Source organism: Saccopteryx leptura, chromosome 12 (genome assembly GCF_036850995.1).
Source record: "Saccopteryx leptura isolate mSacLep1 chromosome 12, mSacLep1_pri_phased_curated, whole genome shotgun sequence".
Taxonomy (NCBI): Eukaryota; Metazoa; Chordata; class Mammalia; order Chiroptera; family Emballonuridae; genus Saccopteryx; species Saccopteryx leptura.
In genome coordinates, this window is record NC_089514.1 from 38,709,074 (window position 1) to 38,730,383 (window position 21,310).

General features: G+C 36.8%; 1 protein-coding gene across 8 annotated transcripts in view; it reads left to right on the top strand.

Moving 5' to 3' along the window:
* Positions 1-21,310, top strand: part of AKAP9 (A-kinase anchoring protein 9) — a 155,928-nt gene that overhangs the window by 9,517 nt on the left and 125,101 nt on the right. For 7 of the 8 annotated variants that reach the window (XM_066354352.1, XM_066354361.1, XM_066354354.1 and 4 more), the window contains exons 2-7: positions 11,017-11,268; positions 14,644-14,688; positions 17,130-17,183; positions 17,543-17,704; positions 18,499-18,654; positions 19,540-19,737. In XM_066354352.1, coding sequence (XP_066210449.1) covers positions 11,017-11,268; positions 14,644-14,688; positions 17,130-17,183; positions 17,543-17,704; positions 18,499-18,654; positions 19,540-19,737 — 867 coding nt within the window. The remainder of the gene's footprint in view (positions 1-11,016; positions 11,269-14,643; positions 14,689-17,129; positions 17,184-17,542; positions 17,705-18,498; positions 18,655-19,539; positions 19,738-21,310) is intronic. The other variant, XM_066354355.1, reaches the window with a different exon arrangement.

Sequence of the window (21,310 nt, forward strand, 5' to 3'; positions counted from 1 at the left end):
TAATATTCCATTGCGTGTATATACCACATTTTGTTTATCCATTGATGGGCATTTGAGTTGTTTCTACATTTTGGCTATTTTAAATAGTGCTGCTATATATATTTGTATTTTTAAGTATCTAAGTACCTGTTTAGAGTTCTCTTGGATATATACTTAGGAGACTTACTAGATTACATGGGAATTCTATGTTTTTCTTTTTAAGGAATTTCCAAACTGTTTTCTCATAGTGACTTATCTTTGTTTGTGTGAGAGAGACAGGGACAGATAGGAACAAACAGGCAGGAAGGGAGAGAGATGAGAAGCATCAGTTCTTTATTGCTGCACCTTAGTTGTTCATTGATTGCTTTCTGATATGTGCCTTGACCGGGGGTGGGGGGCTCCAGCTGAGCCAGTGACCCCTTGCTCAAGTCAGCAACCTTGGGCTCAAGCCAGCGACTATGGGGTCATGTCTATGATCCCACACCCAAGCCAGTGACCTCACGTTCAAGCTGGTGAGCCCATGCTCAAGCCGACAACCTCTGGGTTTCAAACCTGGGTCCTCTGCATCCCAGTCCGATGCTCTATCCACTGCGCCTCTGCCTGGTCAGGCCCCTCTTGGTTTTTTAAAGGACTTTTGGACTCTTCCCAAATTTAAACTGTTGCTTCTTTTGAATCATAGGTTCTTGGTGAGTTGACTAGAGCATGATTCTTTTTTTTTTTTTTTTTTTTTGTATTTTTCTGAAGCTGGAAACGGGGAGAGACAGTCAGACAGACTCCTGCATGCGCCCTACCGGGATCCACCCGGCACGCCCACCAGGGGCGATGCTCTGCCCACCAGGGGGCGATGCTCTGCCCCTCCAGGGCGTCGCTCTGCCGCGACCAGAGCCACTCTAGCGCCTGGGGCAGAGGCCAAGGAGCCATCCCCAGCGCCCGGGCCATCTTTGCTCCAATGGAGCCTTGGCTGCGGGAGGGGAAGAGAGAGACAGAGAGGAAGGAGGGGGGGGTGTGGAGAAGCAAATGGGCGCTTCTCCTATGTACCCTGGCCGGGAATCGAACCCGGGTCCCCCGCACACCAGGCCGACGCTCTACCACTGAGCCAACCTGCCAGGGCCTAGAGCATGATTCTAAAGTTTGTTTTTTGTATGGGTCAGTGAGTCATTCCATTCCATAGCCAGCTGTTTTACAAGTGCATGCAGTTGGTTCAAGGAGCACCTGTTGGGTTTTTGGCTTGATCATTTTCTATAGCAGAGAGAGAAGAGAGAGAGAGAAACATTGATTTGTTATACTCATTTATGCATTCATTGGTTGACTCTTATATGTGCCCTGACCAGTGATTGAACCAGCTACCTTGGCATATTGGGATGACACTCTAACCAGCTGAGCTAACTGGCCAAGGATTACCTTCTAAATATTTCTTGATTTATTCTCACTTTATCCTCATTGTCTCTCATTTGGACAATGAAAAGGTTGAGAGTGGAAGAAAGAAGAGTATGAATTTTTTAAAAGTTATTGATTTTAAAGAGAGAGAGAAAAAGAGAGAAAGAGAAATACCAGTCTGTTTCTGTATGTGTCCTGACCAAGGATTGAATCGGCAACCTTTGTGTATGGGGATGATGCTCTAACCAACTGAGCTATCCATCCAAAGCAAGAACAGTATGAATTTGGTAACAGTAACTGCCAATTTTTGAGCCATTTCTGAAGCTAGGCATTATGCTAAGGCTTTTACACTTACTATCTCATTTGATCTTTATAACTACTTTAACAGCTGTGGATACTGTTATCTTTATTTTATAGCTGGGAAAACCAAGAAGTTAAATAATTTGCACAAAGTGATAGAGGCAGAACAAGGATTCAAACCCAGTCTCTCTGACCCAAAACATTGTGTTCTTTTTTTTCTAAGTTAACTGAGGGCAGTGGAGGCAGAGAGAAGGACTCCCGCATGCGCCCGACCGGGATCCACCTGGCAAGCCCCCTATGGGGAGATGCTCTACCCATCTGGGGTGTTGCTCCATTGCTATATAGCAACCAAGCTATATATATATTTTTAATGCCTGAGGCAGAGGCCATGGAGCCATCCTTAGCACCCCCAACAACTCCCTTGAATCAATTGAGCCACGGCTGGGGGGGCAGGCAGATATAGAGAGAGATAAAGAAGGGGGAGGGGAAAAAGCAGATGGTCACTTCTCCTACTTCTTTGTGCTCGAACCAGGAATCTATCCCAGGACATCCATACACTGGGTGACACACTACCACTGAGCCAACCTGCCAGGGCCAACATTGTGTTCTTAATTCAGCTCAGCACTGGCTCTTACATCTTTGATCAGGGTTCAGTAGGTAGGATTGAGAAGCCTTGCTAATTGCTATGGTCTGAATGCTTGTTTCTCCAAAATATACGTGTTGAAATTCTAACCCCCAAGGTGCTAGTTAAGAGATGATTGGGAGGCATTTGAGAGGTGACTGGGATTAGTGCCCTTATAAGAAGAGGTATAAAAGAGTTTCCTTGCTCCTTCCGCCAAGTGAGGTTATAGCAAAAAGGTGGCCATCTGTGAACTAGAAAGTGGTGTCTGTACCCTAACTTGGACTTCTTACCCTTCAGAACTGTAAGAAATACATGTCCATTGTTTATACACTGCCCAGTCTGTGGTATTCCGTTATAACATTCCAAACAGACTAAGACAAGAGATGAGTACAGCTTTCCGACTTGAGCAACTGAAGAGATATTGGTGCCAGTCTCTGAAATAGGGAGCATGGACAAATTCGGAGGAAGAGAGAGTTTTAATGAAAAAGGCCTTTGAAATAGTAAACATGGGCATATTTGGAGGGAAATAAATATTTGAGTAAAATAAAAATGAGTCTGTTTTGGATATGTTGAGTCGGGTGCCAATAGGACATTCTAGAGGACTGATCCAGTGTAAAATTGAATACAAGTCTGGAACTTAAGAGTGAAAGAAGCTCATGCTGTATATCAGTATTTGGTTTAAAGATACTGGCTGACATTCTGGGAATGGGGACTTCCCTCAGGAAGAACACTGAGTGGGATGCAGACTAAGAGTTGAATCCTGTGGGAACACCCAGGTTTAAAAGGCAGGTGGAGAAGGAGACTGCAAAGGAGACAGATAGATCATTCACAAAGCTAGGAGTTGGTGATGTCTGTGAAACCAAAGGAAGACAGATTTTTCAAGTAAGGAAGAGCGGCCAGTTGTCAAAAATGAGAATTCAAATTACTGTGAGATGGAGAATAAATGTAAATGAGAGAAGGTGGTGAATTCTACCTTATCTTTTCCAATTCTACCTTATCCTTTTTTTTGGAAAAGCAGTATAATTGTAGTGATTATGACCTTGGATTATACCAGACCATCTGGGATCAAATCCTGTCTTTACCATTTATTAGCTTTATGACTGTAGAAAAGTTACTTAACCTCTTTGCACTTCTATTCTTACATCTAAAAAATGAGGACAGTAATAGTACCAGCCTTATGACGATTCAAGTAATAGCTGTAAAGCGCTTAGAATATTGTTAGACTATAAAAAGTGTTCAAGAAATATTAGTCGTCATCTTCCTCCTTATGCTGGAGCATAGAGGATTAAGTTATATAGCAAAAAATTAGATTGGAGAAGTAGCTGGGATCAGATCATGAGGATCCGTATGTGTCATTAAAGTAATATGGATTTTGTCATAAAAGTGGCAGAAAAACTATTGAAGAACGTATATATTTGGCATATTTAACCTCTGAAGAGGTCATTCCTTTTCTAAAAATATATTCCATATACCTATAGATATACCAGGTGGCAGTTTTAATGTTGTTGCTATACAGTAAAGCAGTGAAATCATGTTATTTTTTAGTATCATATAATATATGGACTTGATTAAAATAGTTAAGCATAAACACCCTAATTCTAGTAGCATTCTTTTGTTCCCCTCAAACCAGATTAGTTAAGTGAGGGAGAAATACTAGAAGGTTTTTGTAAAGATAGAGAGATTTCAGAGGAAGGTAAGAGTAGTATAGTTGGGCCTCATGGGAAACTGAAAAGCCATTTGGAACCAAGATAAGGTTGGGACAAAGTGCCATTCTTCTCACTGTTCTTTGTAGCAATAAATGAGGTGACAGTGGAATGAAACAAGTTGGTGGCATTTGAACAGTGAAGTGTAGTGACCTGTCAGTGTTGGCAGTAAGTTATGCTTACGGGATGTGGGAAAGTGTGTGGAGAGGCTGGTGGAAGAGTCCAGGCCCCGGGACAGCATCTTCCTGGGGCTTCTGCCTTATTCCTGTCTTTTGGGATGAGATTATTGGTAGATGTGTGATATTCACATATAGGTCCGGGATAATTTATTAGTGAACATTCTTTATAGAACTGTAATGTGGGTTGGGGGGAGGCAGTGAAAATCTTTCAAAGAAAAAAAACAGTCACCATAGATTCATAACTTAAAGTAGTCACTATTAACAGCTTTAGAATTCTTTCTTTCTGTGTATAAGTATATTTTTAAACTTAACTTCAATCGTACTCTTATTTGCAATTTTGGCCTCTTTTTCTCCAGTTTTATGTTGAGAGCATTTTTTCACATTAAAATTTTTTTGAAAACATTTTTTCTTTTTAAAAAGATTTATTTAGAAAATTAAATTTAATGGTGGTGACATTGATCAATAAGAGCACATAGGTTTCAGGCAAATATTTTTATAGCATTTGAACTGTTGATGGTGTTGTGTGCCCATCACCCAGAGCCAAATCATTTTCTGTCATCGTATACTTGTCCCTCTTTACTCCCCTCCCCCTGGTAACCACTCCACTTTTTGAAAACATTCTCAGTAGCTACATACACTATATTGTGTGGTTGTGCAGTAGTGAGACCATGGATCTGATATATCATCTTATTTTTTAAAAGAAACTATGTAAGTTCTGAGGAATAATGCCTAAAATTATTTAGTTACGTCTCTTCTGTAAAAAATTATTTTTTATGTGCAGGCACTGTACTTGACTTAGAATATTATATAGGCTTTGATTTTAATTAAAAAATCCTTACCCTCTTGGAGTCTACCTTCTAGTTATTTTTCCTGAAATAATTTGACTTCATATAATCAATAATATGAGCCTAAAACAGTATTTTGATAATTTTATATACTTAGATGTGATTTGTTCTTAATACTATAATCTTTCCACTTTTCATTCTGTATCTTTTTTTATTTGGGATCATTTAGTAATAGACAATTCAATAAGAATTATTTTTTCAAGGAAGTTTTTTTAAAGTGTAGAATTCTAGTTTTTCTCTTATAATTAAGTGAAAGGGAGAAGAGATAAGAAAGGAAATAATTGAAAAAAAAATTCTTCATAAAGAAAACAAACCCTGAAATCTGGGAGAAATCTTAAAAGATCCTTCAAATCTGCCTCTTCATTGTACAGTTGAAGAAACAGTTCTGCTCAAGTTAAGCGGCTTGTCCATTGTCACAGAGCTAGCTTATTAGAGGCTCTGTAGACACAACAGTCCAATAATCTTAGATGTAATCCATATTCTTTTTGAAACATTATTTTCTTTAAACAAATATTGGTGCCTACTATCTGCCAAATAATGAAATATGTTAAAATATGTAAAATTATGATCCCTGAGGCTGTAGAATCTGGTTTCTTCTTAGACATGGTTTTCCAACACCTTTATTGAAAAGAAATGTGCACTGAATGAGAGATTATAGGATATAAATAGGACTGATGGCTCAGTAATGTAAAGTCTTGTGGTCTCTTCCATATCTGATTTCCTCAATCTCTTTGGCACTGTTATTTTCCAACAGTTTGTTTCTCTGTTATGTTGTTGGAAAATGTGCCTTAGAGCAGTGGTCCCCAACCCTCGGGCCACGGACCAGTACCGGGCAGCAGAGAAAGAATAAATAACTTACATTATTTCCGTTTTATTTATGTTTAAGTCTGAACGATGTTTTATTTTTAAAAAATGACCAGATTCCCTGTTACACCCACCTAAGACTCACTCTTGATGCTTGTCTTGGTCACGTGATACATTTATCCATCCCACCCTAAAGGCTGGTCCGTGAAAATATTTTCTGACATTAAACCGGTCCGTGGCCCAAAAAAGGTTGGGGACCACTGCCTTAGAGCACAAAATGTTGCTTTTGTCTTCTTTGCTTTCAGTTGCCCTATTTCCCTCTACATACAGATTGTCTTTGGGTCAACTGTAGTAATCTTTTGTTTCCATAGTTGGGCCCCTGCAGTTTTGCTGTAATAGTTTGTACAACATTCTTGTGCACCATTCATTAAGGAAAATTTAAAAAGTTTAAAGGCAGCACTGACAAGTACAGATAATCACCATAATTAGTATTAATTAGGATATCTTAAATTTTATACAGCAAAAACATAGAAATAGCTCTACTTTTAGCAATTTTTGAAAACTGGAAAGATTAATATTTTAAAAATATTTTATCATATTCTCTTTGGGGTGTGTTGTGTGCCCACCCCACCAGTCTTATCAAAAAAGTATTTGTTGCTTTGGTGATTTCATTTATTTATGCCTTTAAACTTAGTATTCTAGAATTTGAAGTATAATGACAAATGAAGGGAAAGGGAGATTAGAAAGCATGGCATGCAGATTGGTATAGTGGAGAGAATACTGGATTCTTGTTTTATTCTGTTCTGCCACTTACTGATTATGATCTTGGACAAGTAACTTGTATTTGTCTTCAAATCTCAACTTCCACATTCTTTTGTCAATACTTTCTGACTTCTCCCCATGTCCCCATGCAAATTAAATCTTTCTGTTATATGCTTTCTTTACTACTTACACTCTTCCTTCAAAGTACTTTGTATTTTTTGAAAAGATATATTTCTGTATTTATATTTGTTTAATTTGTCCTTTTTACCTGAATTACAGTTTATAGAAGTAGGGTTTGTACATGATTCATCACTACCTGCCCTGCCTTTAGCGCTGGGGTGGACACATGACAGTTAGTCAGTAAATATTTGCTAAATAAATTAACTACTTAATACCTGTCATATGCCAAGTTATTTTCTTCATAGATATAATACTACAACCATACCTTACAGAAAGGCTTCTTTGAGAAAATTAAGACAAGAGGTTCCACCTTCTTAAAGATGTATAGAGGACTGTTGAGTTTATGAAATTGTACACTTAACTTTTATTTGTATCTCCCAACTCATTAAAACATCCTACTATTAGGACCATATATTTTAACTCATGTCTAGCACAGTGCCTGGCACATAGGAAACATTCAAGAAACACAACAGATTTTAATTAGCAGGTTTTTTGACACTTCAAAAAAGGTTTTTTGACACATAAAAAACCTTGGCATGTTTTTATACAGCATTTTCAAAAGTCCTTGTTTTATTGAAAAGGATCATTTATAAAGTTATAAATATTGAGTTTAAGGAATAATTTATAAATCATTTTTATTTAGTTTATTCAGCTTCTAGTCAGGTGATATTTACTTGAGGTCTGAATCATTTTTGAAAGTCAAGTGTATGTGGACATAATATCGTTCTAGTAACTTACAACTATTTCTGTGCCTGCATATGTTAACATTTTTATATTTGGCTTTCAGGTGACAAACACAGATGGCTATAGTATGAATTTTCAGCATTTCTTAGACTGAATGTTTTCCCAGTAATTTAAAGTGAATCATTTCAGTATCAAATGATTAATTGAGTAGAGTTTCTTATATTTGCCTTTCTGTTAGCTTGCCATTTTTTAGATTTAGAATAAAAATTTTTGATAGCTATAAGAAATTAGATTAATGATGGTCTTGTTCTATCTCTTTTATAAAGCAGAATTCTTGCTCAAAAACTATTGTAGGGGTGGACTCACAATATGATATACATAAATGGGTTGTAGAATTGGACACTTGTAAAATTATGTTAACCAATGTCACTCCAATAAAAAGCTATTGTGGGCATTACTTTGAGAATTTAATTTTGTCTTGTTATGGGGGGTTGTTGTGGGCTATTGGAGGAGAGACATTATGGTGAGAGATTATTTTGTGTTTTAATTCATGTAATTGCTAATTTTAATTTGAGACCTTAGAACTATTTTATAAATAGAATTAGGTAGGCCTATTATATCATCTTAATTATTAGGTTCTGTGAAACAGTACTTAAAATGATTACTTAGTGATGACTTTAAAAGATAAATTACTTCTTTTTGCTTAACATGTATTTATCAAATACTGTTCCAGCCTTTGAAAATATAGCAGTGAACAAAAGTTCTTACCCTCATGGACTTTACCTTCTGATTAATTGTTCTGAAAAAGAATATTACCTCATATAATCAGTCACAGGCCTAAAACAATGTCTTGGTAATTTTATGCCCTTAGATATAATTCATTCTGAACACTAATAGGACCATTCTACTTTTTATTTCATATCTATGATTAACTTTTCACTTGGGTTCATTTAGTAATGGATACTGTTGTCTTAGAGGTTTCTTTTTTAATCAAACGTTTTTATAATGCAGTTTTAATTTTCTACTTTGTATGTTTGTACATATTAATAAATATAAATTATATATATAACCTAACAGAGTTGAAATTTTAAGCAGAGTCTTCATCTTTGTCCTGATATCCTCTGCTATCTGAATATATTTTCTAACACAGATAATAACATGGGCTTTTAAGAAGCTTTTGAAATTGCATAAATATCAAGAATGTCATCATTAATATATTTCTTGGTTTTGCATTCTTTTTGAGGGATCTTTTAAAAAATGTGCCTAGACTTTGGATTCTATTTACAGATAATACATAATGGTGTTTCAGTTGGTTTATTTTTAAGAATGAATCTGCTATCCTCAAAGTAGTTTAAATGCATTCCAGCAGCTTAATAATATACAAATAGAGGCAACTGGTGTTGCATCTGTTCCCTAAGCAGACATGAGGTAGAATAACTGGCTAGTTGCTGAATTGCTGGGAAAAAATTAAGTGTGATATTTTTATATTCTATAAGGTCAGGGATTAGATAGTTCTGATTTATGAATTAGACTTTCTTTTTAATCAACGCTATATACTTTTCTTCATCTACACCAGACAGAATAAATGTAAAATATATGCTGTGTTATTCAGTAGAATGTGGTATTTGTCACATATTGATAATGATAGCAACACCATTATTAACACATGTGGACCAGTAGTTTTATTGCTAGCTTTACCGCAGTAGCAAGAGTACAAAAAAAGTTTTACATAAATGTTAAAGGCATGCTTTAAAATTAAATGCCATTGCATTTTGAAGTTATTTATTACATGTTCTTACAAGCTAATACCATAAAAGAAGGTTTTTGTATCTTACTTGGCTTTCTGGATTGAGCATTTCATAAATCCTGATTGAATTGAATAGTCCACAATTAAATCAGGTAAAGCTACTTTCTTCATCCATTTTATTGTTTTTCTAAGGTAATACATGTTGAAAGATATTGGTCATTGGTCGGCAATACATTCTTTATACCCTTCTCACAATTGCCTGTTTGTTTTATAACCTTCAGCAGTAATATCTAACTAGAATTTTAATAATGCAGTTTTATTTTTCATTGTATTTACTTCTGTTCACTATTTTGTTAAAGAAATTACAATTGCTACTGGCTATTAATTTCTATCAGGGGTAGAAAGTCTCCTTTTAAAATAAACTTAAAGCCCTGGCCGGTTGGCTCAGCGGTAGAGCGTCGGCCTGGCGTGCGGGGGACCCGGGTTCGATTCCCTGCCAGGGCACATAGGAGAAGCGCCCATTTGCTTCTCCACCCCCCCCCCCCTCCTTCCTCTCTGTCTCTTCCCCTCCCGCAGCCAAGGCTCCATTGGAGCAAAGATGGCCCGGGCGCTGGGAATGGCTCCTTAGCCTCTGCCCCAGGCGCTAGAGTGGCTCTGGTCGTTGCAGAGCGACGCCCCGGAGGGGCAGAGCATCGCCCCCTGGTGGGCGTGCCGGGTGGATCCCGGTCGGGCGCATGCCGGAGTCTGACTGTCTCTCCCCGTTTCTGGCTTCAGAAAAATACCGAAAAAAAAAAAAAAGTAAAATAAACTTAAATAAGTTAAACACAAGTTAAACATGTTAAGTAGGCCCTGGCCGGTTGGCTCTGTGGTCAAGTGTTGTCTCAGCATGTGGATGTCCCAGGTTTGATTTCCAGCCACAGCACACAAGAGAAATTTCCATCTGCTTCTCCACCCTTCCCCCTCTCCTTTCTGTTTATCTCTCTCTTCCCCTCTCACAGCCAAGGCTCCACTGGAGCAAAGTTGGCCTGGGCACTGAGGATGGCTCCATGGCGTCTGCCTGCCTCAGGAGTTAGAATGGCTCCAGTTGCAATGGAGCAAGGGCCCAGATGGGCAGATCATCGCCCCCTAGTGGTCATGCCAGGTAGATCCCGGTTGGACGCATGCGGGAATCTGTCTGCTTCCCTGCTTCTCACTTCAGAAAAATACAGTTAGTCAATCAAGAAATAAACAAACATGTTAAGTAAATAAGTATAAGTGGCACTAGGACATGGCAAAAATTCTGATGATTAAGGTATGAGAAGCACTGTTTCATATTTAAAGTTTTTGTAGTTTTTTTCCATTATAAACAAGGCTTGCAGTGATTAGTTGTATAGCTAATTCTTTTTACATGGACTAATTTTATTTAGTGTAAATTAATAGAAGTCTCAGAAATTCCACAAAGTACATTTATTTAGAACTCTTAGGTTTTAATAATCAGAATTTACACTTTTAATAATTCAGAACTTATACTTTCACCAAGCGGTGAATGAGACTGCCTGGTTTTCCTTATTCTACCAACTCTGGGCTAATTTTTTTTCTTTAGACATATTTTTAGTTCCTCTCAATATTTGAAAAGCATTTATTCAGAAATACTTAATGTCTTTGCTATTTAATAGTTATTTGTATAATAAAAACTAACAATTATACTTTTACTTTGTCATCATTCTAGTGATTGTTTAAAGAAAGTGATTCCAAAGCTGTTTTTTTTCAGTGGTGATAAAGAAAAAGGATCTTTGACAGTAATGGCAATTTCTTTTTCTTCTTCTTCTTCTTCTTTTTCTTCTTTTTTTGGTAGCTTGCGCAGTTTCGACAAAGGAAAGCTCAATGTGATGGGCAGAATCCTAAGAAGAAAAAGAGGAAGAGTACTTCAAGCAGTAAACGTGATGTAGCAGCATACCATGCTTTGAATATTGAGCAGTCACAGAGTGATGAGATGTATAGGAATAGTTCTCAGGGAGTAGAATCAGTCGTGACTCCTGAATCCACAACAACGAGAACTCGACACAGTGGAGAAATAATCAAACGTGACCAGGTCTTCTCTGCTGAAGTAAGTATTCATATTTTTAAACATTAAAATTGTAAGTGGAAAGTAGTGATGATAACACTCTTTAGCACCCTGTGCAACCTTTATAAGTTTGATTCAATAAATGTTTATTAAGCAACTGTAATACACCAAGAATTGAGCACCAAGGATACACAGGTAAATATGAGAGTCTCTGCCCATTAGGAAGGTCAGTCCACTGGGGACGGCAGATATAAGATAGACTGTGTACCTTGATTCAAGCTATGCTAGCAACAATGTCCATGGTACCCTAGAGCAGTGGTCCTCAACCCCCGGGCCGCGGACCAGTACCGGTCCGTGGGGCATTTGGTAACGGTCCGCAGAGAAAGAATAATAACTTACATTATTTCTGTTTTATTTATATTTAAGTCTGAACAGTGTTTTATTTTTAAAAAATGACCAGATTCCCTCTGTTACATCCATCTAAGATTTACTCTTGACGCTTGTCTCGGTCACATGATACATTTATCTGTCCCATCCTAAAGGCCAGTCCGTGAAAATATTTTCTGACATTAAACCAGTCTGTGGCCCAAAAAAGGTTGGGGATCACTGCCCTAAAGTATCATGATTTGGGAGAATGCCCAAATCAGCCTTGTGTGGTTATTTAGCTAGAGGCAGAGAACTAGGAGATGCAATCTCTGTGCCAGAGATTACATTCACGAAGACATGAAAAGGTATGATGTACTTTTGAAACCTAAAGTGGTCTAGTTTTAAATGGATCACAAAGTGATGGGGATGGGATAGTGGTAATAATGAAGGACAGGAGATTGTACCTGGTCTGTAGAAGGTTCTCAATAAATATTCATTTTCTCCCTCTCCTTAGTGATATACAATAATTTTCCAGAATATAGAGATGAAGGAGAAATTTAAGAGTGGGTTAGGATGGTGACTGGAATGGTGGAACCACCAACTGAGACCAGGAGCAGAGAAGGATGGGGTGTTTAGGAGGAACAGAGTTAGACAAAGCAGATTATTATAATTTGGATTGTGCCTTAGTATATTTATATGGAAACAGAAAGATTTAGACATATGGGGGATTGAGCTTTATTCAGGAGATCAGGAGTGCCAGAGAAATTTGTTGTTCATCACAAAAATGTATCTTTTTTAGGCCTGACCTGTGGTGGCGCAGTGGATAAAGCGTCGACCTGGAAATGCTGAGGTCGCCGGTTCGAAACCCTGGGCTTGCCTGGTCAAGGCACATATGGGAGTTGATGCTTCCAGCTCCTCCCCCTTCTCTCTCCCTCTGTCTCTCTCTCGCCCTCTCTCTCTCCTCTCTAAAAATGAATAAATAAAAAAAATAAAATTTAAAAAAGTATCTTTTTTCGTTTTTCCTACTGAGAGTGTGTTGAGCCTCTTGGTGTAGATTAATGTTTTTCATTCATTTGAGAAGTTGTCAGCCATTGTTTATCTTCAGATATTCTCTGTCCCTTTCTCTCTTCTCCTTCTGGGTTTTCCATTATGCATATGTTAGTATGTTTGATATTGTTGCACAGATCTCTGATGCTCTGTTCATTTTTCTTCATTCCTTTTTTTTCTTTTCCTCAGACTGGATAAATTCAGGTGAACCATTTTATGGTTTGCTGATTCTTTATTCTTCATCCTTACATCTGCTCTTAAGTTCCTCTAGTGAAATTTTCGTTTGTTATTTTTAACATCAGAATTTTTTTTTTTTGGTTCTTTCATACGTTTCTTCTCTTTACTGATATTCTGTATTCAATGAAACATTTTTATAATTTTTTTCAGTTTTTAAAGACATTTTCTACATTCATTTGACTTTATTTAAAATAGCTAGTTTAAAGTCTTTGTTTATTAAGTCCAATATCTGTGTTTCATCAGAGACAGTTTCTCCTAACTGCTAATTTTTTTGTGTGTATGGGCCATACCTTTTCATTTGTATATCGTGAAATTTTTTGTTGAAATCTAGACCTTTTGAGTAATATAATAGGGCAGTTCTGGTACTTAATTTAGGTTGAAGATATGTTCATTATATTTTTCTGCATAACAAAACAACATTTGCTCTCTTCACTCACTGGTTTTCGGGTGCAGAGAGTGTCTTCTTATCGTCAGTCACACCGTTTTTAGTATATAATATGCATCAGCAAGTGTACCATGAGGGCTTCTGTCATAACAATATTTCAAATGTAGCCCTGGTCAGCTGGCTCAGTGGTAGAGCATCCATCCAGCGTGTGGAAGTCCCGGGTTTGATTCCCAGGCAGGGCACACAGGAGAAGCGCCCATCTGCTTCTCCACCCCTCCCCTTCTCCTTCCTCTCTGTCTCCCTCTTCCCCTCCTGCAGCCAAGGCTCCACTGGAGCAAAGTTGGCCCGGGCACTGAGGATGGCTCCATGGCCTCTGCCTCAGGTGCTATAATGGCTTTGGTTGCAACAGAGCGATGGCCCAGATGGGCAGAGCATTGCCCCCTAGTGGGCATGCTGGGTGGATCCTGGTCAGGTGCATGCAGGAGTCTGTCTGCCTCCCTGCTTCTCACTTCAGAAAAATACAACAACAACAACAAAATATATATAGAATTTAAAAGAGGGTCATATGAATCAGGAACCACTGCTACAGAATTTTAGAATAGGGGTAGGGCTTATTTCTGTTCCTGGCATCAGTTACTACATCCTAGAGGTAGACTTAAAATTTGGTCTTGAGTGATAAATAAAATTTCCGTAAGTAGAGGAGAAAGGAGACAATGATGGTTCATATTTGTTGAATGAAGAGGTGAAACATCTGTGTCTTCTCACTTGTAAAAAGAGAGGGAGAAGAATGAAAGCAGTGAAAATTTTAGGTTTTCTCTTTGACTCTTCTAAGCACAGTACCTCTCAGCTGAGGGCAGCTTGGAAAAGCCCCTTACTTCATCCCAAATTCCAGGGATATAAAGATGAAACAAGAATGTCTTTAAATGTACTTTCTAAGCAGCAAAGATATTAATAACAACAAGGGTGGTGGTTTTTCTTCAAGTTGTTACTACTTTTCTAGCATCAAGATTTGTTGATTCTTCCTTTTGAAGAAATTGAACTTTTTTATACTAACATGTTAGTACTTTTTAATTTAACAGAGACACAAGAATTAGTGGGATGATATCTTAATTGATGTTTTGTCTTACAAATGATTCTTAGTGATATAAGACCTTGTGTTAATGTGATACTTTTATATAGAGAAAAATGCCTGGTGTTAAATGATATGTTATATAGCCATTCTTAATTAGAGTGAAAATTTTAAAGATCTGAACAATTTTTAGTTTTTCAGTGATATTTTTATATGAGTTTTATATTATTAGTACCAATAATAATAAGTTAATAAAATACAATATTTAGTAAGGGAAAGGACTTAATGTAATTGGTTTTTACTTCTGTTTTAGCCAGAAAGTGAAATTTCAACCACAGCCGATGATTATAGTTCAGAGGTAAGAATAAATAACATTATGATTGGCATTGTATATTTTTCTTGAAACTGTTATTGATTATTAGTACTTCATTTTCTTACTTTTTTTCTTTGTTAGTACTTTACTTCTTGAAACTCAAATGGTTCTGTATTTTTATATATAACAAAGTAGACCATAACATGATTTAAATGACCTAGAAAACGTGAAGGTTATGTTTTTCTGATATCTTTTTTCCAGATTATTAACTAAGGTCTTAAATCTGTATAGATAAATTGGACGTTCATTAGATAAAAAGCCCTTTTTTATTTTCTAGGACTACTTCATACTGGTTTTCTAGCATACACAATTTATTATAGGTATCCATATTTAACCCAGTAAACATTTCATAATATAGGCTATTTCATTTTGAGCTATTCTTTTTGCAAATGATTGAATTCTAGTTAATTATACAAAATTCATTTATTGAAATTAAGGGTGCAGTAGTGATTTTTAATTTAATAAAAATCACTGATTAGGCATTAGCTACTTTAAGAAATACCTTCTTTATGTGTTATTAATAAATATGTTATTTTATTAACTTTTTTTTATTCTTTTAGATATGATTTGGTCCACAATTTGAGGACATGGAAAATATTCCTTATTATTAGTGGTTCAGCACTCAATGTATTCCATAAGTTTTGATTCCATAAGCACTCAATGATTTCCATAATATTGTAGGTTTCTAATATTAAAAAAAAAAAAACAAGCCTGACCAGGTGGTGGCACAGTGGATAGAGCGTTGGACTGGGATGCGGAAGGACCCAGGTTCGAGACCCCGAGGTCACCAGCTTGAGCGCGGGCTCATCTGGCTTGAGCAAAATAAAAAAATGCTCACCAGCTTAGATGACCCAAGGTCGCTGGCTCAAGCAAGGGGTTACTTGGTCTGCTGAAGGCCCACAGTCAAGGCACATATGAGAAAGCAATCAGTGAACAAACAACTAAGGTGTCGCAACAAAAAACTAATGATTGATGCTTCTCATCTCTCTCCGTTCCTGTCTGTCTGTCCCTATCTATTCCTCTCTCTGACTCTCTCTCTCTGTCCCTGTAAAGAAAAAAAAAAAAAACAGAACAAAAAAAAAAATAAATAAATAAATACTTGATTTTCCTGAATGAACATACACTACTGTTTTGGATTGCTAATGTGAGTGAAAACTTTGACACTTCTAAGTGTTTAAAAGCTGAGAACAGCCTGACCTGTGGTGGCGCAGTGGATAAAGCGTCGGCCTGGAAATGCTGAGGTCGCCAGTTCGAAACCCTGGGCTTGCATGGTCAAGGCACATATGGGAGTTGATGCTTCCAGCTCCAACCCCCCTTCTCTCTCTGTCTCTCCTCTCTCTCTCTCTCTCTCTCTCCCTCTCTTCTCTAAAATGAATAAATAAAAAAATAAAATAAATAAAAAAGCTGAGAACATACTTATTAGTAATCTGGTCAGGAAAATAATTAAGTAGAGTTAAATCAATAAATTGGCTACATAAAGTTGCCTCTGTGTGAAGAATCCCAGTTTAAAATTACAGTTTACAATTCAAAGAATCTGCCCTTGTGCCTTTAAATCTGGGACTTGTATATGAAAATACTGCTTTTCTCTTTCTGTGGTGCCTTAATTTTTATAGCTTGTCTTTCTTAATTGAAAGTTTTAGATGTTTCGGCAGCTCAGAACTTCACAAAGTGCATTTTTTCTTTAAACCAAAGTGAATTTTTATAAGCCATGTGTCTGTACACCAAACTCTCTCGTGCAGACCTATGAAATTTAGGTAAAATATATATAGCCATGTTTTCAAGTTTAGGATAAGAGTAAAATTTAATTTTTATTAATATAAATTTAAATGCTAAAGAATCAAAAGATTTTAAAATTATTATGAAAACATAAAGTGATAATATTGGAAATTTTTGTTACAGTGAGATACTTTTTGCCTACATTTTTAAATTAAAACACTGGTGGAAATTATGAGGTCCAGAAAAATGTATGGAAGCTGTATATCTGTGATACTTACTAAATATTTTGTATTTTACAATAAGGTACCAACAGTATTTATTTACTTATTTTTATTTAGTTTATTGAGGTGACATTGGTTAACAAAACCATACAGGTTTCAAGCATACAACTCAACAAAACAGTATCTGCATAGTGTATCATGTACCTGTCGCCCAAAGTAAAGTTTCTTTCTGTCCCTATTTATCCCTCCTGCACTTACAGCTTTAAATCACTGTATAGTACAGTGTTTTTTGCATTGTAAGCACTCAAATGTTGGAAGAATGATTGACATTTGAAATGGTCATAATGACTTTTAGATACTTAAATTTAGTCATTATGTCTTTGCCAATGAGGCATTTTTCTAGGCATGAGTAGTTAGCAGAAATATTTGTTAGCTTTAAATAAAGTTCTATTTAAAATTATAATATATCAGGAAATTGTTTTTATACAGGTAAATGGTTGCAGTTTTGTGGTGAGGACAGGAAAGCCTGCAAATTTATTAAGGGTACAGTATTTAAATCTACTTGTAATACTAATGTTTTATACTATTTAAAACCTTCTGGCTTACTAACAAGCTTTTTCTTGCATGTACTTCTTTCTGTGGGTGAATCCTCAATGCTTTTAACGTTTAACAAAACAAAATCACCCACTTTTTGCTCTAAAACTCAATTTTAACAGAATTTGCAGGTATTGTGTTTTTACTTTTGAGGAATGTATAACATTAACAACAGCGTAGGTTGCCATGCTGGTAAGTTCCCAGGTCATGAGGGATGTTTTAAAGTGGATTTTGCTTTGAATATTTTAATTCCTCTTTCTGAGCATTTATGCTAGTATCAAATTATTCAAAATCTTGGATTGATTTAGGACGAAGAATTTGGTGTTGATGATTCTTATTCTGAACGTGGAGCGCAGACCCACCTCGAGGTCATGGAAAGCGAATTGATCGGGAAACAGCATGAGATCGAAGAGCTAAACCGAGAACTGGAAGAAATGAGGGCCGCCTATGGGACTGAAGGACTGCAGCAAGTATGTTCACTTTGTGTGGCTTTTGTTACAAAAACAAAAATAGGAAATTTGAATGATTGTATGTATACATTCTTTAAAGATAGCGTTATTAAGTGGTAGTTTATAGTTATCGTATAATATCTGTCATCATATATTGTATATCATAAACAACCTTAAAAGCAGGATTTCATTAACTGGGCTAATAAAATGTGGACTCTTTTTATTTAACTATGAGATAGGTAGGCCGAAATCACTTCAGTACAGTAGATGTTTTTGTAATTAGCTTGAGAGAAAATTATTGTGCACATCACATCAAAATATGATGTAAGCTCATTAAAAATGTCAGCAAGCCCTTGTAAATAGCATCTTGTGGTTAGAATGATATCTGTTTTTCTTGAAAGTCAGTTATAAAAAGAAGATGAAATAAGACATTGATGAGGAGGACAGGATACATCTCAGGTTCACCCTCTCCAGAGGAGGGGAAGGGTTGAATGTGGCTATGGTGGTGCTGCCTGGCAACAGGCTGAGGCATCCCCAGACAGAAAGGCACTGTCCTTCTGGAAGTGAGGACGTGGATAAGTTAGGCCTGATACCTTTTGTTCCTACATTCAGATAATTAGTTTAAAAGTTGATCTGGAGGTAAAACCAATGCTTGCAAGCTCTAATAACTTCAGATATGGAAAGGATGGCTTACAAATTGTGATAGTTCTGCCAGTGAATTTTTAAATCATATTTTTGAAAATATTACTTGCAATAATCAATTCTGTTTCGAAAAATAAGTCTAGCACTTTATTGATTTCACTGATGTCTTTCAGTTACAAGAATTTGAAGCTGCCATTAAACAGAGAGATGGCATCATAACCCAGCTCACTGCCAATTTACAACAAGCGAGAAGAGAAAAGGACGAGACAGTGAGAGAGTTCTTAGAGTTGACAGAACAAAGTCAGAATCTACAGATTCAATTTCAGCATGTAAGTATTACTAGTAGAACAAAAGTTATTAATTAATTTTTAGTAAGCAATTTAAATTTCCCCCCACACTTTCCAAAACAAATTTAAATTACTTTAAATCCATTTGCTCTTACAAATGATTCTTAGTGATACCATGTTGGAAAAACTGGTAAATATACCTATTATGTTAACCAAGAATATAATTTATACTCCTTGAGTGGTTTCTTGCTTTTATTTTTTTTTTTTGTACTTCTTCTTTGTCTATATTTTGAAATCCTACAGAATTTTGTAAGTCTGATTTGGTGGAATTTTGTAGAAATGAACATGTAGTCTCATCCTACTTTTGCCAACTCGGGTCTGATTTCATTTTAGAGCCACAATTGTAACTGGACTGCATAGACACAATTTACCCTTAATTAGAGCCATCCTAATCTAATTGTTTAATCAGGGTTTCTGATGGCAAATAATGGAAAATAATTGGAGATAGCTTACAAAGGGAGGGATTTAATGTAAGGATGCAGGCTCATGGAACAGACTCCAGCCAGAAGCACACGGCCTCTGTAGTGGATTGGAATCAGAAACCAGAAAGCCGTCAGACATCCAGGAAGGACAGTCTCTCAGGCCCCATTTCTTTCTGCTTATCTGCCTCAGTCTCACCTCTCTCATTAGACTACTTCCTCACTTTATCACAGGAAAAATAATCTTCCTGGTTCAGTTGGGGTAATGTGCCCATCCTTACCCTTTCAGCCATGGCAGTGTGTTTGCTGGGATCTCAAGCCTGTAAATTCAGCACAGTTCCCAGAGAGCAATTGTGAGCCAAGTTAATAGACACCCCCAAGAGGTGTCTGTTCCTTAGTGCAGTCACTTCAGAATTTAATACTTTGGGGTTTCTTCTATGTTTTTAAGTTACAGGCCAGTGAGACCCTGAGAAACAGCACTCATAGCAGCACAGCTGCAGATTTACTACAAGCCAAACAGCAAATCCTCACTCATCAGCAACAGCTGGAGGCACAAGACCATCTCCTGGAAGATTATCAAAAAAAGAAGGAAGACTTCAAAAAGCAAATCAGTTTTTTGCAAGAGAAAATTAGAGCATATGAAATGGTATGTTTATTTTAAAGGGGCCAACTTGCAGCAGCTTTATAGCTAACTTTCAAGTTTTGTATGCAAGTGTTTCATTTTCTTCCATGAATCACAAGATGTTGTCATTAAGAAGAAAAGTTCTTTAAGTTTGTAAAATGATTTATTTCAAAAGCTATTAGGAAACTCACAATAGTAGTTTTAAGATAATACCCACTACTGAGTTCCTTGAAAATGATCAGCATATGTTAAACTGAGTTTTCAGAAGAATCTAAATTTAAAACTAGAATTTCTACTCTTTCTCTCTCCCTCTCTCTCTCTTTCAGTCTATAGGCATTTCTACTCATTTTGGCCATGGTTATGAAATTCTGAAAATATTATTATGACAAAATGAAATTTTATGAATTTTAACTAGAAAAAATAAAGTCAGTTCTCTCTAAAACTAGTTATGGTTTTTAGTTGCATGGAACACTTACTAGCAAATAAGTGCTCCTGGGAGGGGGACACACACATACATAAATGTCTCCTGTAGATTATCATCTTAAGTATAAAACAGCTCATCCTGGTAGATTATATTTTATTTAGTTTTCAAAAGATGAAATGAAGTTCAGAGTTTTAAGTGACTTGCCTGTGGCCACCCCACTAACAGTTGCCAGTGTTGGGATTCAAACTGTCCGGCTGGCCCAGAGTCAGACATCATGCTACACTGCACTGCCCCCTACCGTCCGTCCTCTCCTCTCCTCTCCTCTCCATCCATCCTCTCCGCAGAGCTGAAACAAGAAGGCAGAGTATGGTTGCCTTGTTTGACATCAGCTGGGAATGTGCATGTCCAGCAATTCAATTTTTGCCACTGTGCACTTCTGAAAATGATTATGAAGACTGATTTGGGAGTTAAAAATCAATTTTAGCAGTAGGTGAATTCACAGGTTTGTCCTCATTCACAGATATAGAATTGTGAGTAATGGGGACCGATTGTATATATAATACATTATTTTTATAAACTTAGGAGATTCTTCTGCAAGAGGTTGAGAAATTACCAAGACAAGACTATTGTATGGTTAATAATGAAAGTATTAGCTAGCATCTAGTTTTGTTCACTTGGTACCAGGCAGTATTCAAAGTCTTTTGCGCGTATTAACTCAGTGAATCATTATAACAGCCTCTGAGGCAGAGGTACTGTTGTCCATTCTACAGATGAAGATACCAAGGCAAAACAAGATAAAGCAATTTGCCCAGGTGCACAGGTAATAAGTTACTAGAACCAGATATCAAACCTAGGTAGTCTGACTTCAGAGACTGTGCTCTTAGAAAAATAGAAAATACACAAATTAAGATACTGAAATTAAGAAATGGGCATGGTTTACAATCAAGGTAGTTTAAAAATTGTTATCTGAAGGTTTACAAAACACCTGTTCCGTACCAGAGATAGTTATGCTTAAAATGTGCCCTTTTCTTCACTGGACCTCATGGAATAGTTGGCCATGTACACAGGACACCACAAAACAAGGATGAATGTAAGTAAAACATGTTGAAAGTTCTTAGTAGATCTGGCTTCATAAAGGAAGTGATTCAGGGTAGGCTTTAGGGAGGTGATATA